Genomic DNA, 26,590 nt, shown 5'->3' with positions numbered 1-26,590 from the left:
AAGTCTGCAGACCCCTGCCCCCAACAGCAGGCAGCTGCAGCAGAAACAGCATGGAGCTGGCTCCCCCGCTGCTGCTGCCTGCTTGGGCAGGGCCGGGGCCGGCTCCTGGCTCCCCCCCAGCTCTGCCAGTGCCCCCAGCCATGACCTGCAACCCCCCAGCCCTGCCAGAGGGGCCCTTAGCCTCCTGCAAGCCCCACTTACCTCGCACACTCCAGGAACAAAGAGTGAGGCTGAACTGAGTCCAATGGTGGCTGACTGAGAGCCTCAGGCCCTGCCCTTCCCCCTCCTTCTCCCACTCTGGGCAGGGTTGGGGGTTTCCTGCCCTGTCTGCAAACAGCTCTTGCAGGCTGGAGCTTAACCCACTTGCAGAGCTCTTTGCAAAAGCGGAGAATCCACTGGCTTCTCTGCTAAAAGGAGAAATCCATGTTTTCTCTGATAAAAGGGGGAAATCAATGGCTTTCTCCATTTTTCTGTGGGAAACAGAAAACTTGGATTCCTGGTGATCAGCCACTTTAAAAGCCCCCTGCATCTGTGCACCTGTGTCTCAGCACAGCTATAGAGGTGCTTTCAGGGGCCCAATTGTGTGAAAAATCTAACTTGTGTAAGTGCTCCTAGTGACAGCTTGAGTTAGTGAGGGAGGGAAGCATGAAAAGTGACTGCCCCCTTGCTTAAAAATCAAAGCCAAAGCTAGCATTGGCAAATCCTGGAGTGTTTACTTAGTCTTTGCTCCTGTTATGGGAGTCCTTTCTGAGTTAGGATAGCAGAATTTGGGATCTGGTCGAAGTCTCTTTGAAGCCCAGAGGTAATCTTTCTTTTTGAATTCAGAATAAGGATTGTTTCAGGCTTTTGGGCCATCAGATAGAAAAAAATATTCTGTGTAGACATCACCAAAATGTTTGCTTTCTCCTACTTGGTTGCCTGTGTTGGCAGGAGAGATGCTGTTTTGAAAAATTATGGCAGGTTTGATTCTGTTGTTGCAACTGCTTTATTCTGAGGATGTGTTATACAAGTACAAGGCATTGGCATTATTTAAGATTTATATTGCAGCAGAGTCAAGAGGGCAACCGGAACTTCATTGTTCTAGATGCTGCACAAATAGAGAATAAATGACTCCTTTTCATAATCAGCTCTTATGTTCTTTTTTTGCCAAAGACTCAGCCTACTGAAGAAAGCAGACTTTCAAACTGTACCAGACCAAGTAACGAGTGTATCACTGCCTGTGTAAGTACAGCATCACTTTTATTTCCTAGATTAAAAAATATCACAGACCTTGAATGTTGTGTATAGTGCTGGCAGAAATCTGTCATCTTCCCTTCTCTTTACAAAGATATAGCTTTTAAATTACTGAGTGCGCACAGATTTGCTCCTGCCATCTAATGGTTCCAGGTGCCATGTCTGAGAGATTACATAGGTTCCCTGCATGATGCAGGGTCTACAAAAGATGGTTTCATAGCTTGTCATCTTAATATTTTCAGAAGCATTGACCCCTCACGGCTCCAGTGAAGTCACAGGCTTCTGGGTCTGCTCAGCACCTCTGAAAATCAAAAGTTCCAAGTGTTAAATTTGATTCAGAGTCTTGTTGTTCAGTCTCCTGCATACTTAGAAGATAAGAAGAGGTGCTTCAAAGGTGGTGAATCTTTTAAAGTGAAACAGTATTTTAGCATGTAAAGTTGTATGCAATTCCTATTGACACTGAAAGAAAGCAATGCCATTGATTTCATTTGGCATGGCATTCAGTTTTTGGCCCTTAACATGAATTTGTATTTAGAATTCACCAAAATGTTTGTGAAGAATTTCTCTCCTTTGTTTGCCAGTTCTGAACATTTTTGAAGTAGTGTACTGCACGTGTTGACAGGACTTTTTTTTTGCAAGTCTTGCTCACATTCACAACATGCTGATAATTTTTTGCTGCTAATACTTCTGCGTTCTTCCCTGTCTATGAATCAGACTACTGGAAAAAATACAACTGGATTCTGTTCTGAGAATATCGTCTTCCCTGTAAGTAGTATGCAAGTGTCATGTGTCCATTCCCCTCTACCCCACCCCCTCAAGGAAAATACACGTTTTGAATGCTGTGTTTTAATACTGGCAGCTGGCAAGGTCTTGGTATCATCCCTTTGTTGATTGAACATACAGCTTTTACATTGAGTAAATAATGATTTATCCTGCAATGAAGTAGGGTCAGCTCTTCTGTCTCTGAGAGTCAATGTGATTTTCCTGCATTAGGCACAAATTTCAGACTTAAAAATTCCATTTGCCTTTTTAATTAAGAATGGAAATGGATGTGGCTAACATGGATTAGATGTGTGTGGCGTGCTGTACAGCATATTCCAGCATAGGTACCACCAGGTAAAAGAGGCTTTGAATGGTACACAGGCTGACTGGCCTATGGATGGCTTTCACTCTTAAAGGCCTGATCAAGGCTGTGAGTATGCATCTACATATTCATTAATACTTATTGGCTAACGCACATTAAATTTAGTACCTCCACTGTGAGGTACTAAAAAAGGGCACATTAGTCTATTTTAATGTATATTAGCGAAAGAGTGTGTTTTTTGTCATGGTTTAACGCTCATTAAAATAGGCTAATGCACATTAAAGCACATGTGTAAATGTGCCTTGAGGGATCATCAGTACCTTTCGTAAATGAGGCCTAGAGTCTTCAGGAAGACAGGTTTGGTACAATAGAGTCTGTTTCAGACTGTGGGGCAGATCCTCACCTAGTAAAAATGTCCATAGCTCCATGACTTCAGTAGGACTGTGACAGGTTGTGCTTGCTGAGGATATGTCACTGGAACTTTATAATACATGCAGTTATAGGTGCAAAAGTTTAGTAATTTATTCAGTGCCATGTATAAAAGAAAAAGCTAAAAGTTAAATGAGATCAAGTGCCTGTAAAACTGTGAACTAGTTGGAAAAAATATTGATACATTCTTAAAGCCAAATCCAAAGTCCACTATCATCAGTGAGAGTTTTTTTCCATTGATTTAATTTGCTTTTAGAACAGATCAATTATGTCATGAAAATTCTTTATATCATTAACCAAGCGACATTCCAGGCAGGCAAATAAGTTGAGGTGTCTGTACATTGCAGTTGTGATTTGTTCAAGCTGGCAAAAGTATTAGAATGCTTAAAAGTTTCTGGGTCCCAGACACATACTCAGGTCACTAGACTTACAGCATTTCTGTAAACCAGAATTGAACTTAAAGAGAATGAATAGAAATTCATTTTTTTAAATTAATCATGTCTAGAGAACAAATCCCTTTGCTAGCAGCATTTTTTTTTCATGTGTACCAGATATTGCTTTCATGTTTTTAGGCAGATGTTTTTATATAGGATAAATCAAAAAGTAAGTTTGTTAAAAAAAACAAACAAACCCCAAACAAACAAAAAAACCCCAAAAACAAACTAACAAAAAACCCCAAACCAAACAACACCCCCCTCCCCCAAGATCTGCCTTCTAGTAGAATTAAACAAGTTAGATAATTAAATCTGTTATATGGTTTAATTCTATTTTGTCTGGTATAAATTATGATGGCCACAAATTCACTAACCTTTGAAGTGTAAAATGTACTGTGCACACATTAATTTTTCAGCTTTTAATTTTTTTTCTATTACAGTATTATACTTATTGCTGCATATTGGCGTTTATTGCTTGCTCAGCATTCCTTCGAATGAGCTTTGAACTGAAATTTCTTCTTCTGTCCATTGCTGTCACTGTGTACATCGTAATTTTTAATGATTTGAGTAGAAGCTGTGACCCTGAAAGGTATGATACAAAGTTCCTCATGATGGACAAAAGTTTTACATGGAAAGGGTTGTCAGAGTCCTGAACTTTCATTGGGGTTTTAAGTATTGCAATATGAGACAAGAATTTTTAGGAACATTTTGTGAAGTCATTAATGAAAATATTGTTATGATTCATCATTTCCAGCCTTTTTGCTGACTTCTTCCAAACTTCCTCAGAAAAAGTTTACTGTGGGATGTGATTGAGGGACATGGAATCCCACAATGCATTGCTTGTTTTGGGGGGGAAGGACAAGGGGGAGGTTTAAAAACTGTTCTTATAGTGAGAGGTTTCAGCCTCATCTAGGAAGTAATAGCTTGACAAAGATTAAAAGTTTTTAATGTACAGTAATAGCTGTACATTAAAAGTTTCCAAAATGTTTATCTCTATTCGTGGTACATTTGAATTGCCAATGCATACACGGTGTGCTTGCTCCAGGAGAGGCTGCAGAGAGAGAGAGAGAGAGAGAGAGTGTGTGTTTGGGGGGGGGCGGTAAACATGGGCATGGCTAACCCGTGTGATAGAGTCCTGCAGTGAAACGTGGCATACCTGCTCTGTACTCGCTCCAGCCCAAAACATGTAGCTACTGCTAGAGCAGCCCTGAATACACTCCAGTAAATACCCCTGAGAGAGAGGGCTAAAGAGTGGCACTAGACATGTGCCAAAGAGCAGCACTCTAGTTTTTCTGTGGTTGTGATGCATGTGGGGTGTTTCAGTTCTCTGCCCTTCAGCAGCCCCAAGGTGCAGTTGGAGGTGATGTAGCCATGCCCCAGTAGTACAGCACAATAGTTAACTATCCAGGTCATAAACTACCTTCTTACTCCAAGGAATTTAAAAACCAGCTGATGCTTCCAACCTAATCAAGCAGGGGAGCATAACTCCTATGTACAACCAGGAAGCTTTGTATGCTTATTTGCAAGTCTCTTCCCAGAATCCCGGGTACGCTGTCAAGGCTGTTGCATAGTGTGATGGAAACTGGATTAAGCCAATACACATGGATAGTTTGATTGTGCTGAGAGTTTGGGGCTGGTCCACACAAACTGGAGCCAATATATCTCACTGAGCTGTAGTTTGTGACACCTGCAGGCATTTCAGTGTAGTGCTGCAGGCGGGCACTTGTTTCAGAATCAGAGTGCTCTACTTGGATATAACTTCAATTGGTAAAAAATGTACTTAATTTAAAGAATAATCTTATTCTGGAATAAGTGTTTGAGGCTGAGAACATTACAGGTGTGAAGTATAGCTCAGTGACATCAGTTCCAGTTTCTATGTAAATGTCAAAGCAGCACCTGTAAGCAGCTGGACTACAGTGTACCTGGGCATGTCACTCTTACTATTTTTAATAAAACCTTGAGAGTGAAAAGGGGACTTGTGTTAATCCATGGTTTGTAAAAAGACTCAAAACAATAACTGGGTATTGCCTTTCTGGATTTTAGGTTTTTCTTGAAAGATCCAAAAATGATGAGTTATTTGTACATAGCTCTGTTTTACGTAACTCTGATCCTACTGGCAAGACAGGTAATGATTTAAAAGCAAAACATCCTTTCCTTTTTCACTCTGTAATAGTTTATTTAAGTAAAATGCACCAGAATACTGTTTTTATTTTAGGGAGTCTGGGAATGGGTGTTTGAATCTATTTTCTGTCCCAGTACCTGGTGAGGAAACCTTTTATTTTTGGGGAAGAGAGAGGGAGAGGTCCCATTTTTCATTAGTATTGAGGCATTCAACTTTTGGATACCATTTTTCACAAATGGCTTCAAGATAGTGCTCACAAAATTGTGCAGCCAGATTCTATATCAGGTAGCCTTTTAGTGAGGGTATGATTTTAATATGCTGTTACCCAGACTGACTTGGTATGTCATGAAGAATGATTTGAAATTGATGTCATTATTATTTAAAATACAGCCATGACTTACGTGCGCATGTTGGACTGGGTACATCTGACAGCACTAGAATTGCCTACACAGTTACCTTTTGACTTGTGTACATATAGATTATATATTCACAGATGTGGGTATAATTTTTCAATCAAAAATTAAAGGCCATTCAGTTACACCATCAGCTGAACAAACTTGCAGTCTACATTGATTGAATTGAGACTAGTCCGTTCTGCTTTGAGAGGTAGGTGGATTTAACTTGTACTTTTTTTTGTTTGCAGATTGACTATTACTGCCGACTGGATTGCCTATGGAAGAATAAATTTAAAAAAGAACATGAACAGTTTGAAACTATGGAGAATGTTAACAGGCTCTTGCTGGAAAATGTCCTTCCAGCACATGTTGCTGCCTATTTCATTGGTGAAAAACGAAATGAGGTACGCTTAATTTACTGGGCTGGTAAAGACAGTAAATAAGACTTTCAGAATACCTCCTGCACCAGTGGAAAGGGGGTTCAAAGCTTTTGCCTGCCCTCAGTCCCATCCTTTTTTGTCCAAAGTCAAGCACCCCAAGAGCTTTCCAAAGTAAAGGCTCTGCTACCAACATGGCATTACAAAAACTGTTAACTTTTACATCGGAGGACACTAAATCCATTCAGAGCTGATCCCTGGCTTTGGGTGGATAATTGGTTCAAAGGCTATGAACAGACATCACATTTATCCCTGGATAAAATGCATCTGTGTTTGTCCCAGGACAAAAATATCCCAGGACTGACGTGCACACACATTACCCTTCTAATCAGGGTTTAGTGACTGATTGACTGAAGTGATGCTTTTCTGCCATTGATCCAATTATGCTATCTTGGGATAACTGTACAAATGTACTTTGTAATGCCCCAGAATAAATGGTTACTAGCTTTTATCTGGAAACTTATTTTTAGGATTTATCCTGGAATAAATATGGCACCCTAGAAATCTGTGAAATCTGTTTGCAGTCTAGAAGATTCACCTTTCTCCGCCGACCACATTTTACAGAGCTGATAGCCTTAATTTTTACAGGAAATTAATTGAGGTATAGATAGCATCTCCTTAGCAACACTTCAAGAGGAGATGGTACATAAAAGTGATTTTGTGAATATCAGACACCTCCCTACACCAGCACTTCATCACCTGCTCACTGAGCCACTGGTGGAGTTTTGGACTAAGAAAGTAGTCAGTGTCCAGAACAGAGGTAGGGGGTGTGGTGGGAGGATATCCTGGATAGTGATTTTCTCAACAGTTTTGGTAAAAGAAATGTAGGAAAGTATATTCCTTCTGTTAACGTGGCCACATTCCAGTGGTTAAGGTGGCTTCATTTCTAGTTGAAATTGTTTTTGAGAGTACCAAACAGCTGAATGTTGTTTTGGTTACAGAGCATCAGGTTACAGCAGTGACTGTGAAATTGCTCTTGCTTTTCCACAGGATTGGTACCATCAGTCATATGACTGCGTCTGTGTCATGTTTGCATCAGTACCTGATTTTAAGGTATTCTATACTGAGTGTGACGTTAATAAAGAAGGACTGGAGTGCTTGCGGCTATTGAACGAAATCATTGCTGATTTTGATGAGGTACTTGAGTTTCAAATGAACATATCTTGGATTTCATATTTGTTACAACATTAAAATGTCTTTCTAGCACTTTAGTGTAGGAATCATGAAGTTAGAAGAAAATTGGTAAATTGACCCTGATAGTCTTAGGCAGAAGCCAAGGTAGAGGTGCACCTTATAGGCTAAATGAATCAGAGATGCATGAACTCAGTTCAGCCTTCAGTTTTGGAAAGTAAAAATTCTAGCAAACTCTATCTTATGCTCTCTTGCAGTTAGAACCCTTTAATAGTACTGTATGAACAAGTATCAGTGTTTTTCCTCATGGATTTGAATACTGATGTATCTGAGATTTCATTTTTGCCTTGTGAGATTTACTCAAGTCTGTTATAGAGAATACAAGGTCATTGATAAGAACATACTGATATATGAAGAATTACAGTCTCGATTTTTTTTTTATAATTTAATTTTCTTCTCACAGCTGTTGTTAAAACCTAAATTTAGTGGTGTTGAAAAAATCAAAACCATTGGAAGCACTTACATGGCAGCAGCAGGCCTCAGTGTTACACCAGGCCAAGAGAATAATCAGGTATGTTACCGTTTTAGAAAGCATTTAGAATTCCACGTGTCCTTATCTGAGTCTGGACAATACAAGTAGTGGGGAAAAAAGGAGAGTCAAATTTACCAGCAGTCATAACTGGTGATCCAAAAGTGCATCTTACAATGTGTGTTATAAAAATAAACATATCTAAAATAAGGTTTTAATTCCTTTTTTGGGCTCTGGAGTCATGAACAAATCCCGTGGTTTTAACACAATACCCAGGACTATGGCATGAGATTGCAGTCCTATGCACAGCAGGAGACATCATTCTTTTTCTAGCTCACTTCTTTTGAAATCAGTTTGCTGTTTATGAAATTTCCTATATTGGTCTGCAGTGCAAAGGACTGGGAAATTACAGTCTCCAATAGCTTTCAGTTATCTTTAGCTTTCACAAGCAGATGTTATATCTGAAATCAGTGCAGTTTCCTTCAAATCTTCAAGAATCTTTGTATCCAGCATCTGAACATTGCTGGACACAACAGAATAGTTTCAGTTGGAGGCATTCAAGGAATTACCTGTTTCAGGTTATGAAAGAAACCTGATTAGTGTATTTGCTATGTAAGAGGCAACCTGTTACAAAAGTATTAGCTGAGGTAGTGAAAATCAGAGCTGAATTTCAAACACCATGACTCAGGGACTTTTCAAACTGGGCACTTAGTTCAGGCTCATGCCTGGTGTACGCTATTACATGAGAAAATAGTATGAGGATGTATGTGCTGTTGTACAAGACTTTTTTTTTTTTTGCTTTAAGTCTGGGAAAGGAGCCAGGATTACATGCATCAACCAGATCATGCTCTCCTCCTGCCAGCTGGAGCCATTTACTGTATTCTCTGAACCAAGCTGTGACTTGTACCCAGGTGGTGTTTTACTTGAAGCTTGATGAGAATGGGTGCTCTAGTCCTTATAAATTATTTGTTGACAGTCCTGGACTGCATCAGAAAACAGTATTTCAGTAGTAGCTTGACATGACTTTGTATGCTGTTAAGGCATTAATGTGTATGATAACATTTTCTAGGACAAGGAGAGACAGCATGCTCACATTGGGATCATGGTAGAGTATGGAATTGCCTTGATGAGCAAACTGGATGGCATCAACAGACATTCCTTTAACAATTTCCGCCTACGTATTGGTAAGTTCAGTTCATGAAGGATTTGAATGTGACAAGCTTGGTAAAAACTAGAGCTGGAGAAAAATTATTAGAAAAGTAGGCTGCTGGGTACCATTGAATTGGTCATAATGTCACTAGCTTGGTGGTGTGGCATATCATATAAATACTTAACTGAGCTTAGACCATTGTCTTATCCAGCTTTTAAATTTGGCAAGCAGTGAGGATTCTGTATCTGCTTTGGGGAAACAGCTGTGTAGCCTTGTGATCTTGGCAGTCCTGCACTATTCAGGCATTGGTGTTCCTGCCTTGAGCTTTGCTTGGGGCACAGTGACGCTGGAGCTGGCTAAGCTGAGTTTAGGAAAATATGGCTTCAAGAAGAGAGGGAAAGCCTGGCGGTGGGGTTGGCTGTTTACAAAGCAACTTGAGAATTGTTTTACATCTATAAAATGTAGAAAGATTAGACTTTGCTTATAGCACAGGTCTGAGAGTCAGGAGACCTAGACTGTGTCCTCAGTTTTGCCACATACTCCTGACACTAGGCTGGAAAGCTCACTTACTCGTGCAGAGTAAGTGAGCTTTCTCTGTATTGTCATCTCTGTATTGTCATCTGCAGAACTACCTGCAGATACAAGTAGACCTACACAGGCTGGCATGTTGGGCAGAACAGAACCAGATGAGGTTCAACGTAGAGAAATGCAAAATGCTGCATCTGGGAAGGAAGAACCCACAGCACACCTACAGGCTGGGCATCGCTAACCTGACCAGCACTACAAATGAAAGGGATCTGGGGGTAACAATAGCCCCCGGTATGAGTATGGGCCGTAAATGCGACGCAGTAGCCGCTAGGTCCAATAAAACTCTGGCATGCATCAATCAATGCATCTCCAGTAAATCCAAAGAAGTGATTCTCCCACTTTACTCAACATTGGTGCAGATGCAGCTGGAATACTGCATCCAGTTCTGGGCACCGCACTTCAACAAAGACGTGCTAAAGCTCGAGAGGGTCCAGATAAGGGCCACCCTCGTGATCAGGGACTTGCATGGCAAGCCATACAAGGAGAGGCTGAGGGATCTCGGACTCTTCAGCCTTAAAAATAAGAAGGCTGAGAGGGGACCTGATTGCAGATTACTGCTGTATCAGAGGCACACATCAAGGGCTCAGTGAACAACTGTTTCCCAGGGGCGCCCTGGGGGAAAACTAGAAACAACTGCCACAAAGTTCTGGAAGATAGTTTCAGGCTGACCATTAGGAAAAACTTCTTCACAACTAGGGTGTCCAGACTATGGAACAAGCTTCCCCCCAGAGGTGGTGCAATCATCTTCAGGAAAAGACTGGATGCTCACCTGGCAGGGGTCACCTTACCCCAGATGTCTTTTCTGCTCATGCAGGGGCTGGACCCGATGATCTTTCGGGGTCCCTTCCAGCCTATGATTCTACAGTAATGGTGACCTGCCAAAAGATCAAAATAACTACTGAGACCCAAATCTACTGGACCTATGCTGACATGTTTTTGTTTATGTAGGGATAAACCATGGGCCTGTGATAGCTGGTGTGATTGGTGCCCGCAAACCTCAATATGACATCTGGGGTAACACTGTCAATGTTGCTAGCAGAATGGAGAGTACTGGTGAACTTGGAAAAATCCAGGTAAGAACATGGGGATTCTAGATGTTTCTGGAATATTACTTCTAGCATTTTTATTGGTTGGGACTGAAAATAAATATCCATTGAGTTTCACATCAATTTCTAATTCTGTTCACTCACAGGTTACAGAAGAGACCAGCAGAATATTACAAGAACTGGGATATGTGTGTGAATGTAGGGGGCTCATTAATGTCAAAGGCAAAGGAGAACTTAGGACTTATTTTGTGTGCACTGACACAGCCAAATCCCAAGGTATTGGATTGAACTGAGGCTGTAACAAAGTCTGTCAAATGGGTTTTGAACAACCACATTGCTTCTATGAAGACTTGGTATTTTTCTCCTTATATAAAGGAGATTCTTAACGTGTGCTAATGGTCCATCTGCATCTCAAGAGATTGACTTATAAAGAAGACAAATCCTGAATGTTCTTATAGGAAATTGTTGTCTTGTCTGTTCCTATGATGATTTGAAGAGTTATCTGGAATGGCCTTGTCATATTTCCTGTTACTTCCTTTCCCGCTTGCAATATAGGAAACTGAAAGCCTCAACAAGGACATACATGAATGCGTTATTGAACTCATTGTCAGGTGAAAACATTCCACTGCCTCATCGTTAGATCTGCTAACAGTATTGCATTTGTCACGAACACTAAGTGACAGTAAGCTTTGGGCTCAGCATATCCTTCAGTTGCATTTTCTTGAAATAAAGCAAATTGTCAAGACAGAAGCCTGCTGAATGATGGAGGGATGGACACAAGCAAATTACTTTTTATTATATGGCAATTATGCTGTTGCTTTTGCATAAGAGTGATTATGCCGTAGTTTGTATTAGGTTTCCCCATGGTAACCAAACTGACGTGTGCCTCTCCTACCTTAGTCACCAAATTTACACAATTTCTTTCTTGATGAACAGTTGTACTTTTATACAAAGTTGGTTCAAAGAACTTACGTCATGGGATATGTGCACCTTGGTCTTTCACCCTGCTTTTTCCACTATTCAAGGAAGATGAAAGTTTTTTTGAATAACTTAATATCTACTGGCAGGAAGTTGCTTTGACTTTCAGAATCAACTTTGAAGAAATCCAGCATGTGAAAAGCCCATTTAGAGACCTGCATGTTGATAAGATACAGTAAATGATAGCTGCAGAGATGCAGGCCTTCCATTCATCACAGTTGTGCCATTGCATGTTGCATATTTACCAAGTTAATGTTAACCACTGTGCTCTTGTTTGGTTTCTGCTACCTGAAGAGGGCAGTCCCTCAAATTGATAACCTAAGGTAAACTTAAATCAGGTGCCCTGGTTACAGCATATTTTCTCTTTGCCACCCTGTTCAGGCTAATCATTATGCCTCTGTTCTCAGAGCTGTGCAGGTTGTAAATTACATAGTCACTTATTTTTATTATGTCCTCCACAGAATATATGCCGCCAGCATCTTTTTTTGTCTGATCATTTTGTTATGTGAACATTCTTGGTGAGACTAGGACAATTCTAGAATAGCAGCTACTCCAGCTGCCCTCTCCATGTCAGAATTCCCTGAAAACTTGAGCTGAATCTGACTAGTGCTTAAAATTCATCTTGGGGCTACTATTCTCTTCTAGTGTAAATACCAAGTAGTTGATGATCAGCTATAGGCTTTTTACTACTAGTGAGATCCATCTTTCAAAGATGGTCTGAATATTGATATACAATATCTAGTAAAATGAATGCACAATTGTAGTCTTGGGTTAATACTAAGATAATTCCCTCTTTAGAGCCAGAGAACAAAACATTTTGGGTGCCTATACACATGCAGGGAGGCTGCTCTGATGCACTGTAATTACAGGGTGCTGGAGCAGACTCAATTAATCAAGTCTGCTGGAGCGTGGTAATTCCTGTACTCCAGCAGACTACAGCATCATATGTATCAGTGTCCCTATACTGAAAAATGGTGGTGGGGGTGGTTTAACTAAAGCTTGTTCACTGAGCTTTAGTTAAAATGCCTCTGATCATTTTTCAGCACAGGGACGCTGATACATGTGATGCTTTGGGTGCTTTAATTAGAACGGCTCTCAAAGCCACTCTTAATTAAAGCCCCCCCTCCTTGCAGCACATCTATAAACTCGCTTTAGTTTTAGAATAGGTATGAAGAAAGTTTCCTTTTTTTATTTAGTTAAAATTCCTGGCAATGGGAGTCTTTTGAAAAAGTAGATAAAACAGTAATGAAGTATATCATTCAATTTTGGAGCGTATTTGAGTTACGTTTCTCCTTCGGCATAAGCTTGTGAAAGATATCAAGAACAAATGTTCAAGATGACAACAAATATGCCTGCGTACAGAAGGTGCATATTTATAATTATATACTTTGTGCACCTTATTACTTTGCACCCATATTCAGCTGAGGTGTCTGGGCTTGAAAAATTGCCCCCAAATTAAAAATAAAACCTTAACATTGTTTGATATATGTAATACCTGCAACTTGTACTGAACATCTGTGCAACAAAGGCTTTGACAATAGCCATAACATGACCTTTGGATAGGGACTAAAATAAAGGGGCTGATTGAATTCTTGAAAATAGTTGGCAAAACAAAACGATCGTGTATTAGAATGAATATATTCTGAACTGAAGAGAACCACTAAGGAAGATTTTTGTAAGTGTGTTTAGCTATAATCAGTGAATTTCCTCTGAGTTTTTTCTCTGTACTTCATTGTCACAGGGCTGCATAAGCTTCATAATACAGGTTGCAAAGCTAAAAATATATATATATATATTATTACTACAAAAGCTGCGTGTAGAAAAATGTTTATAATGTTCTGGAATGGCCTAAAAACTAGAACTGTGCTTCCCTGATTTACTCCAGCTGTTTTATTCCATGGTGATGCAGAGTAAAAGGACTGAAGAATTGCACTTACTACAAATTAGTTTAATGTGAAAAGTTTTCCTTTAGCAATGTAATTAGTTTTTGCTAAGCTTAAACAAGATCATGCCTACATTCGTTCCTGCTGTTGGGCAAAAAGTATCTTTTTAAAGATAATATGCCCAGTATGTACATTTATTAAGCAAGGATTCTCTCTCCTGCGAGTGGTTATAAAACATAGAATAACTAATATTTTGTTAAGATTACTTTGTAGACAAAGCAGCATTTGTAAACGTTTCTGTTTTAGTACCGAAGCATGACTGCAGCATTGTCTAACATGTTTTGTCTAACTTGACACTGCTGTTTTCTAATTACTGTGTAATTTCTTTGAAAGCTAAAGTGCCTATGTTTCAAAACAGGAACAAATCTGAGTAATGTCCTAACTGGATTGAAAACTTTTTTTTAATGTCTTTATCAGTGTGGTAGGTCAAAACTGTTTTTGCTGTAGTTACCTATAAAAAATACATTAGACAATCGTAGTTTGAGGTTGTCTAGATCTTATGTTCATTTGCTGATGAGAGGGAGTAGTTTCCTACTTAAACATCTTGCTAATATCAGGTCAATGTAAATATTCTATTCTAAACTATTTTTGAGTAGCTTTCATTAGCCCCTTCCGTTGTACATTTGTAATGTTAGATGTTTAACAAGCATTTGTTTTTGAGATGTTAATTTATTTTGTTTTATAAGCACCAGAACCAGTTTGAATGACCATATTGCCTCATTAAAGTATTTTGAACTCTGCATTTTTCTTATGGGTGGAACTGGTTTGAAAATAGACTATAATAGCAGTAGAAATTTAAATAAAACTTAAGGCTGTAGAACAAAATCATACCTAACAGCATTTTAAATATTTCTGTTTACATTATATTGTCATTCAGGCTGATGTTATTTGGATATAGAGTGGTTTCAGTTGCAGATATTTTCAGCAGACTATAGCTTTTTGAAGTAGATGAAGCAGGGTTGTCTCTTTTTGTTACCTGTGGTACTGCTGTGTGATTTTAAAGGGATATGATCAACTTAATCACATGGTTGTCTGAATTTTTCTGTATTTACGTTGTTGCTGTATGAAAGCTGAGAAAATGGAAAACAAGTCAAAAGTATTGACCGAGGGAAACTATTTATCTGGACTTATTTTGTTCCCTTAAATGTCGTGTTTTCAGGCTGCAGGGGTGTAAGAAGAGCACACACCAACTGCTGAAACTTCCTTAGCCTGACTAAGGGTTTTGAATCTGAAAGCTTGCTTAATAACTATTCGGGTTGGTCTAATAAAAGATATCAGATTCACCCAAGGAACTGTGTTTTCAGGCTGAAATTTATCTTGAACTGGAACTGCAGTGTTGGGAATCCATTCTAAAGCTGAAAATAAACAAAGTTGCCTCTTCAGTGAATTTGAGCCTTACCAAAACAGTGCTTTTAATTAGCTGTTTCTTAACAGAACTGTGAACCCTTACCTATTAGAATTTAAGGAATAACTGTTTAGGACAACTTCTGTAGAATACTTGTTTTAAAAACAGACAAGTCTTAACCTACAAAATAATGATTTATCTTGATTAAAGCTGATTACACTATCTTTAAATAATGAATCAGTTACCTACTGCATAGAAAGAACATACTTTTGTTTCTGCCATAAAATAAAAAACTTCTTAAAGCTAACGTGTTTTGCATTTATTTGGAATATGTATGAATATCCAGACTTTTCAGCTACACAAGCTTGAATTTGCAAGCTCTTTATGTTTTCTACTTAATTGTTTCAGCCCAAGTTAGTACTGAGAACACTGAGTATTAAAGGAGCTAATCAGGCTGTCAGTGAAGTGATTAGTTGTACAATAAGAATTCATGATTTATCAGTTACTTTTCATAGATACATATTAACACAAAATCATGAACTTCTGATATGGTTTAATGAGTTTAAAAGTTTAAGACAAAACATTTCCATTAATGCACATTGTACAAATGTTCAGTAAATCCACCCTGAAGTTTTAGTTCTTAAATAGAACCAAATAAAAATATAAAGACATAAAACTGAAGTTTCAAACTGCAACTGGATCACATTCATTCCCAGTAACAGGAACAGTCTTTTTTGGTTCCTGAAAACCTGTGATAAAAAAGAAGACACAACACAGATGTGAGTGGGATAACTAGTTTTGTTCAGTAAGTGGCAAGTGTATAACTGAATATAACTGCTCAAAGTTTGTGTCACTGCATAAATGTAATGTAAATCCACTATTAGTAAGTTCAAGGTTCTTTGACGTTTTAAAACAAGTGTATTTAAAACAAGTGTATTTTTATACTTAACCAGATGAAACACTGCAAAAGACTGAATGTTTTATAGGACACACAAGTCATTTATGTCAGTTTTTCAGTTAAATATGCAATGCTGATTGAAGGCATTTACTTTTGTTGCTCATTAACAACCTACTTAAATGTTTCTTTTTTTTTTTTTATAAAGGAGGAACAACAGTAATAATACGTAATGTATGTAGTTATTTCTGTAGCATGCAAAACTCAAGCTCTTTTTAATTTACTATTTAATTAACACCTTTGAGCAAAAGGTAGCATTTAATGAAAGCCAGACTAAGAAATCTGGCAATTCCAAAGAACTTAAGATACAGTATGTTGTACAGACTGGATGGGGAAAACCAGTGCAAAATATAAAAATGTAAAACAATAGCCTATTTTAAGTAGAACCAGATAATTTAATTGTGCACTATACTACTAGTAAACTTTTTTATTTACTTTACACTTTAAGAATGCCAAATTTCATAACTGTGCACCCTTAACTGGAAAGTAAAAGCAGGGAAATCTGAATGAATACACACAATGTTACCAAGATTAAGGTTGCTATTTAGATGAACTAATTTCTTTAATCATTTGTTTTTCTTTGGCTCAGAGTTGTGCAAGTGCAAAAATTCAAACACATTTAAAAGAAGTGGTTGAACCAATCCGTGCACTTGCTTCCAAAAAAAACTAAGCATGGCAACTTTTAACCCTAAAATGTCTTCTAGGACCAAGTAACTGGAACCTCTAACTTTACTGTAGTTGTTAAAAACTGATTGGTAGATAAACTTTTGGTGTATTAAACCAGATCCCAAGTCTACCATTTGAATACTTACCATCTGTTAGATTTACACAGTTGTCTTGTGTGTCAAGTGAAGGAATGGAAATTCCCATTGCTTTCCTAATGCCGTATGTGCTTACAATATCACCAGGAGTCACTTGTTGTGCAAGTTCTTTTAGGTTATTTGTTACTCTTTCGGCTAAAAGTTATAAAAAAGCAGTCATTTTTAAATGAAAAATTAAATTTTGGTGCTTAACGTAGCACCTGAATAGCTAAAACAAAACTTGATTCCTATGCTACACTTGCACCACATTTGTATTTAACATCAGAAGTAGCTATATCCTCAGACCATACTTTGTCAACATGAGACACTGATAAAAACAGAGCAAATTAAGAACAGAGCTTGGAGTCCTTAGATAACCTGCTATCAAGTAATCTGTGGATTGTAATACCAATTGCTCTCTCAAGGATGGAAATAACACATCACAGCCAGAATTATTCAGATTAAACAATTGGGTTCAGGACTGGGTAGGAACCATATATTAATGTCCCCCATCTGCCAACTGCTTCTGACTACATAATGACAATACTACCTTCACTTGTAACATTCTTTAAGTTTGGTTAACCAATCTTGATATATTTGTATACATTAGTACTTAAGAACCATCACCGGGTATTGTACGAACTGGGTGCATCTACATGAGATGCTTAATGAGCAGTAAACTGACTGACCATGCATTACAGGGTCATGGCAAAAACCATGCTATATATAGTATTACTCTACTGCGCATTAACAGTCGCAAAAAAACCATGCGATCATGCTAATAATAAATGCACAGTAGGCTGCCCTACTGCACATTTAGTACTTCCTTTTGCAAGTACTAAATGCAATGCACAGTAGGCACTGCAGTAATGAACATGTAGATGCACCCACTTTGAAAACCTTTGCTGTAAGGCATTTCCTACCTTTTTTAAGGAGTATACCCCTTCTGAGTACACTTCTCATGGAGTGAAGGGGGGGGGGGGGAGCAGCAGCTGGATGCGGAGAAGGGTGGGGCTTACACATGGCAGTGGTGCAGGATCATGGATGGCAGCCACAGTATGTGGGCTCTTCGTGCTGCGTCCGGCCAGCAACTGTGCACCCTGCAGAAGGAAGCTGTGCTACCCCCAGCCCTGCTCCTGGGAGGCAGTGGTGCAGAGTGGTGACACACTGTCCCTACCTGCCAGCATGCACCTCTTAGTCCTTTTCTGCATACCCCCGCCTTACAGTAATTTGGTAAAAGGTCAGACTAAAGTGACTGAACAAAAAAACAGAAGTTATACATACCAAGGTGCATCTCTTTGTAAGATGGACCCAAAAGACAAATCATATTAGGAGGCGGTTTTGTACTTAGTCGTTCATTCTGAGCATCCTGGAGCTCTCTGAGTAACTTTGTTGTTTCATCAAGTTTCCTCTGGAAGAGTTCAGCTTCTGGTAACAAAAAGCCATAACACATTAGTGCTAAGATGATACATGTTTCTGTACATGTGTACATCCCCCCCCAACCCACCCCACAGCAAGTACATGACTTAAGTTACTTTACGCCAATAGATTGAATGCAATAAATGCATTCCACAAATACAATATGAATGTTTCTAATTCCAGTATAATTTAGACAACTCGCCTTCAGAGTCAAATTCTTCTACAGGCATTCCAAAATTTGTTACATCTTTCAGTGTGGTAAGTCTGTCATTAGCAGAGTCCATCCTGCTAGCAGCTTCTGTTTCCATTATCTGCAAAAAGCAAGCTAAAGCTAAGATGCTTTTTTTTATATTTTATACACACACACTGTAAATGAGCACACTGTTAGTTAGTAGGTGACAATTTTTATATTTGCTCCATTTGCTCACTTCAAACATTCACGTCAGAAAAATCTTACCTCCATATCCTTTATAGAATCGCTTCTTTCATGCTGGCTTTCAACTTCATCCACTGGCTAAAGACGGGGGGGGGGGGGGGGGGGGGGGGGAGAGAAGGAGAGAGTATTTAGTAGGGCATTAAAATGAATTAATGCTTTCGAGTAGGAAGCAAAAATCAGTCTCTTCCAAGATGATGCTCATAAGTGGAAGGTGAAACTGAGTTTCCACCTGTACAAGTAATCAGTAACCTTCTAACTTGACTGGAGCAAACAATCTTCCACAGCTGTAAAACATTACAGCTGTAATACATTTTTCAATACCTTGCAGATGACTTTGGGGTTTTCTACATGTGGTATAGCTCAATTTTTTTAGTCTGAGTTAGCATGCACACTTTCAAGAAATTAAACCTTACTTTTCATTAGTTAATCTAAAGCAAAAGTGACTGACCCCTGTAAGTAGTTTTGTGTTAGTATCACTGTTGGGTACAGGAAAAAAAAAAAGACGGCACAGGACTGGCTGAGCTAGGATTCAATGATACAACACAATCATCTGGAGCCAGAATTCATCTTCGATTGTTAAGGCCTGGCAATAATCTTCCTGATATTAATGTAGTTAGCTAGGCATGATGAACTGTCTATTGCTCTTAATTGCCTAAATCTAAAATACCAAAAAAAAAGGGAAGAATTAACTGCACCAACTATATGAGCAAAGACTTTTAAGCTAAACTCAGATTGTGGCTGTATTTTTGCACCACCCACCCTTCTGGCCAAATCAGCCCCCTTGATTCTGATTCTGCTCAGCATGTGCATTTGCTAAAATTTCACAGGGATTAAAGACAACTAGTTGGCTAGTGACTGTAAAAGTAATTATAGAAGAGTCCTTATCTCTGTTCTTATGAGGGCAGGAGAATAACTCCTTGTCTTAAAGCTAGAGATCAAGCTGCTGAACTCTTTATGCAGACAGGAAGAAGAAAAAAAAAAGCAATCCATGGCTAAAACAAATGGCATAATTTATCTTACTTCCTTAACAGCAAGAGAACATCATGGCTACAGTTTAGAAACCAGAGTAACCAGGGCAGGAAGAGGTATGACGTGCAGAGTATCATAGAATTAAATAAACTGCACGTGTTCTTTTTCCATTAAAGTCCTGGAAGGGCACATAGGGACCCCAACAGATGCCACTGGCCAGTCAGCATGAGATGAACCCATCACTGGGTTCTGCATTTCATTCTTTTACCGTAGGCACTGGGACATAGTACAGCCCGGGCAGCAGTTTGACCCTTCCATGTCTGCAGAACTCAATGAAGAAGCTTCACTGGAGCACTGGTCTGGTGATGTTTCTTGGAGCCAGCACCATAGCTGGGTGTTCTCTTATAGAAATTATGATCCAGCCATGTATCCTTCTGTCATGAAGACTGCCTTCAAGCTATGTAAGTGCGATGACTGCTGATTAAACTTCTCAGAAAACAATTTGCAGCCATAAACAGGGGTTAGAACTTCTCCAAGCTACCATTTCTCTCTATCCCAGGTAAACACAATCCTCCTTATTTATATCTTTTTTCTATAGGATGTGGAATTCAGATCAAAACTACATCAGTGCATTAGGACTCAAGAGTTGCAATGAAGTGTCTATTCTCTGTTTTACAGCATATGTTAAATATGTAGCTGCACATTTATAAAGGATAAACTACAATATGGTTTAAATCAGTATTGTTACAGGACCCTTATAGGATTAAGGCAAATCCTAGAATTATTCTTTGTGAGCTCTGGTGCAAGCAGTGTACACTGGCGATGGTGAATTATGCAAATCTGTTTGGAAGGACTATACCTGCTAGCAGGGAATACAGAATGAATCTCAAGCTATGTCTACGGCCTTCAGAGAAAATTCACCTGCGCTACTGAGAGTGGCTGTAGGCACAGGGCAGGGGCTTCGTTCTTGGTAGCGCTCCTGGGCTCACACTGGAAGCCATACAGTCACAGCTTTAACCATTTCTTTTTGGTACAAGAAATGAAACCTTAAATAATGTAAGTACAGTACACCATAACATAAAGCACACACACTTCATAAAAGTGTTATATACATCCACACATCTCTTCAAGCCTAATACCTCTGGCTTATTTTTTCAGATGAAAATTATTGTGACAACTTTCCATGTAGTTGCTAAATTTCAGGCTAGAATAGGGTGGTGGTGCTCTCAAACTAGCTTAGATATTGTGGTCATTATTTAAGCTAGGTTAGTTACTTTGAGCATCCGCAAGGGCTCTTTCCTCCGTTGTAACGTTTTCTGTTTCTGCTACCTTGCTCAACTCTGGCATACCTTGTGCTAGTTCCTTCCAACAATTCCTCCATATTCTTTTCCTTTGCATCATTAAGCCCAGGAATTTGATTAATCAGTCCTTTAATCTTTTGGCTGATATGCTTTAGCAAACTAAAATAACTACACATCAATGTCAACCTATGGCTTGTGCCACACTGCTTTCAAAGACTAAAGGAGTTGCACATTTCCAGGCATCATCAATCAAACAGACTGCATTCTTGATGACTGCAGAATATGTGAATATTCTCTGTATCCTCTTCAGCAATGAGAGAATTTTCCTTGGGCGCATCTATACGTGCTATTGATGTGTTTGAATAAAGTTTGCAGCTTATTGGTCCTGGGTGCTGCATCTGTATGTATGCCTGGGAGCACAGCATGTTGAGCTGGGCTGGAACATTCCCACCTGGCAAAGGGTCCAGGGTCCAGCCTGATAACCAGGGGCTGCTCCCCTCCCCCACCAGCCTCAGCGTGCTGCGGAGGCACTGGCTGGGGCAGCATCTACACGTGTGCTGCTGTGGAATAAATTAGTTTACTCTGTAATAGGGACACGTGTATAGATGTGCAATGTTTACTGTGCAGCTAATTAGTCAACTGCATAGTAAACTTCTTCTGTAGATGCACCCCCTGTGTACACATGCTTGAACTGAGAGAGTCTCTGAACCCTGGGCTACGAGGTCATGGCATCACTGGGCCAAAAAAAACAAGTTAGAAATTTTCAAAGGTGTTCACTGACACAGGATGACTGGAAACTGTCCACAAAAAAACTAGCTTTCAAGTAGAATTTCTTCTTACTTGGGTAATTTCTCATAATGGCATAAATTCACTAAATAAGCCATTCCTAAAAACACTGCTGTGTTATCCATTTCTTCTATTCCACTTTCAAACAACGTACTACCTTTCTTGCAAGTTTGATGCCTGTGCTGTTGTTTCCTTCTTTAATCATCAACCCATAAACACAAAGTATCCTCTGAATCATGATATCTTGATTTCTCTGTCCTATGTTTTTACTGTTGATAGAGACAGCCAGTCTAGTATAAAGAGGATGTTCTTGCTTAAGCCAGTCACTGACAGTTGTAGGGATGACATCTGTCTTGACCTACCTTTGCTGCTGTTTGACTTTGTGGTCAATTGCTGCTATATTTTACTAGATAGTTCTTGTAAAATGCTTCCTCTTAACATTACCAGTCAAAGGTTTCAAACTCATATACTATGAGTTCTTGTTTAAATACAAGCTTTTTAAGGAAGTCACTTCTGTTCATAGCTTATCACCAAATACTGCAAAGCAAACAATGAGATATGCCTGCACAGCTTATTCTGGACTCAAGAACTGTGATTTAGCAATCCAACTTTATGGTCATGAAGGCATAAGAGTAAAGGTACATGCTGTACTAAACACTCACACTGCATATTAAGTGGGTTATGAACCATGAGGTTCCACAGTATGATCTTTGCTATTGTAAACACAAGATGGACTATAGCAGGTAGTTATTTTAGGGGGCATTTATATGCATACATTTGTCTGCTCCAACATGCCAGAAGTTCAGCGCATTGGAGAAGACTTGATTAACTGAGTCTCCTCCATTTGTGAGCCGATGCGCCCAGTGCTGTGTCACATACATTTGTATAAAGGCGAAATGTGTGTCAGTGCTGAGAAAATGACAGCAGTGCATTTTTTAATTAAAATAACTTTGATATGTTTTAGTTCAAAAGTGCGCCACCGCCATTTTCTTGGTGCTGACACCCATTTTGCCATTTGTATGCACTGCAGCACTGGGTGTTTTTAAAAGCATCTGGCACTGCAGTGCAAGCATGTGTACAAATGCCCAGGGTTTTTAAAGAGTTAACAGTGGTAGACCATACTTACTGCTGAATCAATAAGTAACTTTACAAAATGAAGGCTAGCATGACTGCATTTGTAGCACATGCACATTTTCATACAGCTCTTCTTTTTTTTGTTTTTTTTTTTTACTTTATTTTCATCTGGAAAAGTTATACCAGTTGTCAGATCATCACAATCGGGTTTGTTTCAGAAAACAAAACCTGCTTCCTCCCATTAAAGTGACTCTGCTGGACAATACTCACACAACAACATGCTGACTGTCTTCTATTCTTAACAACCTCAATAACAAGTAGTTAGAAATGACAAGTGAAGAATGAGAAATAATGAAACTGAACTTCAATTTAATACATTAAAAAGCAGCAGATTGAAACTGTTGCATTTTATGTTCTTGACTTCAGTTTGGGGGAAAATGAGAGTCATATTTACTATGTGGGAGACTGACTATCAATTAGGAAGAAGTTAACATTTTAAAAACTCTGCCTAAAAAGGCATGCATCATATAGGGTCAACTGGAAAATGTCAACATGTTGTATATTTAGGAGGTCTGGTCCAGGACCTTCTCAGTGGTATATTTTCTCTCTCCAGTCTTTTGAAAGATAAAAAGCTTCAAGCAACTATAGCAAGTGCAACATCACTTGCCACCTCAAATACCAGAAGTCCTCATCCTAATGTATCAAAAATTACTGTATAAAGCCATAAGTGGGACAAGGAAAATAGAACCTATTTAACAACAGGAAACTGAAATATTTTTAATCTAGGAAATTTAACATGAACATGTTGCATAACTAGGACTGGCATGATTTGATTTTTATCAGTAAATGTCAATAAGTGACAAGTTCACCTCTGACTCACAGACTGACAAAAAATATTTCCATTGTTAATAATCAACATTTATAGAAACGGGACTGTGCATGGGGGCCAGGTGGTAGGCTGCTGGACTGGCAGAGGAAGTGGTTATCTGTTTGTGGGCGTGCGTGGGCATGTGCACCCCCATGTCCCTAGTTTTGTGCAATCCTGAAAATGTAAATAAGAATCAAAATAAATGCTTAAAAATAAACACTGATTTTTGGCTGTTGAAAACATTAAAAAATAAAAATCAAATTCTGCCAAGCCTATTCATGATGTTAGTCAAGTTGGAGGGAAATCTTAAAACTAAATGGATCCTGTGCAAAACACAAATGTAGCAAAGTGAGAAAGAAGTATCTTTCTTGCCAAGTGACATTAGCCCAACTAGATTCAAAGCTTTGTTCTGTCAGAGATGAGGCATATACTTGCATCACAATTCTTACCTTTTCTAGCTCTCTCAGAGATCTAGAATGTCCTCCTTTGGTCAATACATCCAGCAAACTATCAGCCATTACAAACGGGTAGTCCTGAGACTTGGTCATAAACTCATGAATACTGAAATATCAAAAGTATGGGTATCAAAATCACTCTTACATCAGGTAAAAGACAAATCCCCCCTAATGGATGTTATTGCAAACCCCCGTTATATGGAGTTTTGAAAGTGCTGATCACAAGGTCAGCAAGGAATTTCATCTAAAGAGATTTACTTCACAGTTTCATAGAGCTTAGGGTCAGAAGGGACCTAAACAGATCATCAGGTCTGACCCCATCCCAGGCAGGAATGAGTGCCAGGGTCATAACACCCCAGCCAAATATCTGTCCAGCTCCTCTTGAAGATCCCCAAGGTAAGAGAGAGCACCACCTCCCTTGGGAGCCCATTCCAGAGCCTGGCAGCCTTAACTGTAAAGTAATGTCTCCCGATGTCCAGCCTGAACCTTTTCTCTAACAATCTGTGGCCATTATTCCTAGTAACCCGCGGTGGTGCCTGGTGGAACAGAGCCTCACTCAATTTCCGCTGGGTTGCCCGTGAGCCCATTAAGGACAACCAAGACCAACAGTACAAAAGAAAAGCAGTAAGATATCACACTGCAAACAAACATGCATGTTTGATATTAATTTATATGCTGCCATTCCCTAAAAAAAGGGCTCAGGGTGGCTTATGATGGGACAAAACTTATGAAAACGGTAAGACTATTAAAATATTATTGTTTAAATAATTTGTGATTCTAATACGAATTATACTATGACATTTTAGAAGGATGAGTGTTTTCTAGTTTTCTTTGATATATTTCTAAAGCACAACAAGAAATGTGCCTATGCCACCATCCTGAGAACATCTGGATCAAGAGTGGTTATTACAAGTAAGTTATAGCCATTTTACTCATTCATCTAAAAAATAAATTTGAGTACTGTATAAAATTATTAAAATCTGAAATTTGTTCTTGAATACCAGGATTTAGACCTGTGGTAATAAGCACTTATGGCTTGCAAACTGCTGTTTGTCACTAGCAAAAACCGGTGTCTTGGCAACAAATACAAATTTGTTAGTAGTGAACAGAAACTGCCCCCCCCAAACACACACTTTCTCTTATACCAGTAGTTCATAACCTTTTTATACTCCAGGCACTCCTCAGAAAATGTCAATTTTTTTGTTCCATGGTCATAAAACACGTAAAAGCTAAGAGACAGCAGTTTTTTTGTTACAAAGGACTGAGAAACATAACCAGTTCTGATCTTTTGACACTATTCCTATTTGAAATCTCTGACTTTACCTTGTGAATCATGAAAGTGCTAATATTGTGTGGCATGCTTAAATCATCTCATGTTTCCACAGGGTGCAGTGGCACCCTGGTTGAGAATCACTGCTCTATACATGCATAGCCTTTAATACTTTGCTTCAGATTTTAAACTGTTATTCAAGAACGATGAGTTTAATTTTTTAATTACTGGCTTTTAGCTATTTTTATAGATGGATACAGGAAAATGGCTAAGAGAAAACATGCTGTAACATATTCCTCAAAACCAAGTAGGTATGAGAATCAGGGCCAAGCCTTGTGGTCATACTATTAGTATTGTTAACACAAACTTGGGAAACAGATTAAGCAGTTTTTAAAATCATCATGTAGCTAGCCATCTCTTCAGATCTTCTGAAAATTTGAGTATTTTAAAGTAACTCTCTTTCAAATAAGGGTTTGTAGATGTTTAACAATACTCTTGAAGTATGATTTTGAGGTTCAGTGTCCCATTATTGAATTGTCACATGCCATTTACAAGTTATTTTAAAGTTGATGCATTTGCACCGAGTGATTATAGGGGTTAAAATCTAATCCTTTTTTACATAAATTACAGCCCTACAGACTGGACTGCTAAAGGTGTAGCATGGAAATTCTGAGAGGAGAACTGGGACACTGGCTCAGGACTTCTCTAAACAGCCAAACTGTTGGGCTGGGCTTGCAAACTGAGTGGGAGCAAGTTCAGGCAAAAGAGTCTGTAGCCTACAAACAAGAATTTGACCAGCAGTTTATTCAGACTGTAGCTTCTAATCAATTTGCCTTATTGCTAATAGTAAGCATTACAGATGAAACTGGAAAACTTAATACACAAAGTTCTCCTTTGTGATGAGGAAAACTGAAGACCAACTATCCCACGAATACGGGGCAAAATGATGATTTAGATACACTTATGGTACCAAAGCTACTACTGGCTAGGAAAAAATCTGGAATATTTGCTCTCTTCCTTTCCTCCCCCCAGTATATATAGCTTGTAATAGAAAAAAATCCCAAAACAAATCTATGCAAACTCTTACCTTTTCTGCATAACTTCTGTAAATACTGGAAGCTGGAATATATCTGGTTACTTACGTGGAATATACTTGATTAGAATCTTCCCCATATGTTGAGTAGATTAAATCAGAATCTTCTTTGCTGATATTTGCAAATGTGGAGTCATAGGTTGGAGCATATGAACTGTAGGGTCCATAATTCAAGTATGCCACTATTGAATAATAAAAAACCAAATCAGGCTTACGTTACACAAGCAAATATTCAATTAAGTTATAAGGCAATTTTAAGTGGTCCTAAAAACACAGAACATCTAGCACTGCATTTTACTGAAAATGCAGTGTATACACAA

The 26,590-nt window shown here is 38.8% G+C and overlaps 2 protein-coding genes across 3 annotated transcripts in view; one reads left to right on the top strand and one right to left on the bottom strand.

Annotated features, from left to right (window-relative positions):
- ADCY7 (adenylate cyclase 7) overlaps positions 1-15,239 on the top strand; it is a 62,844-nt gene extending 47,605 nt beyond the window's left edge. Inside the window, exons 18-27 of the mRNA XM_025213620.1 lie at positions 1,153-1,221; positions 1,948-1,998; positions 3,621-3,769; positions 5,224-5,305; positions 5,946-6,101; positions 7,125-7,271; positions 7,729-7,836; positions 8,864-8,978; positions 10,481-10,605; positions 10,725-15,239. Coding sequence (XP_025069405.1) covers positions 1,153-1,221; positions 1,948-1,998; positions 3,621-3,769; positions 5,224-5,305; positions 5,946-6,101; positions 7,125-7,271; positions 7,729-7,836; positions 8,864-8,978; positions 10,481-10,605; positions 10,725-10,871 — 1,149 coding nt within the window. The 3' untranslated portion in view covers positions 10,872-15,239. The remainder of the gene's footprint in view (positions 1-1,152; positions 1,222-1,947; positions 1,999-3,620; positions 3,770-5,223; positions 5,306-5,945; positions 6,102-7,124; positions 7,272-7,728; positions 7,837-8,863; positions 8,979-10,480; positions 10,606-10,724) is intronic.
- Positions 15,240-15,382: 143 nt separating this feature from the next.
- The window catches only part of BRD7 (bromodomain containing 7), a 29,652-nt gene continuing 18,444 nt past the window's right edge, over positions 15,383-26,590 (bottom strand). For both annotated transcript variants that reach the window (XM_014523835.2, XM_014523836.2), the window contains 7 exons: positions 26,320-26,452; positions 23,902-24,013; positions 18,476-18,532; positions 18,221-18,329; positions 17,884-18,027; positions 16,612-16,755; positions 15,383-15,593 (listed from right to left, as the gene is read on the bottom strand). In XM_014523835.2, coding sequence (XP_014379321.1) covers positions 15,529-15,593; positions 16,612-16,755; positions 17,884-18,027; positions 18,221-18,329; positions 18,476-18,532; positions 23,902-24,013; positions 26,320-26,452 — 764 coding nt within the window. In that variant the 3' untranslated portion in view covers positions 15,383-15,528. The remainder of the gene's footprint in view (positions 15,594-16,611; positions 16,756-17,883; positions 18,028-18,220; positions 18,330-18,475; positions 18,533-23,901; positions 24,014-26,319; positions 26,453-26,590) is intronic.

This window comes from Alligator sinensis, unplaced genomic scaffold, assembly GCF_000455745.1.
Source record: "Alligator sinensis unplaced genomic scaffold, ASM45574v1 scaffold933_1, whole genome shotgun sequence".
In the NCBI taxonomy this organism is placed as follows: Eukaryota; Metazoa; Chordata; order Crocodylia; family Alligatoridae; genus Alligator; species Alligator sinensis.
The sequence above is the reverse complement of the archived record's forward strand: the minus strand, read 5'-3'. Positions and strand labels throughout refer to the sequence as shown.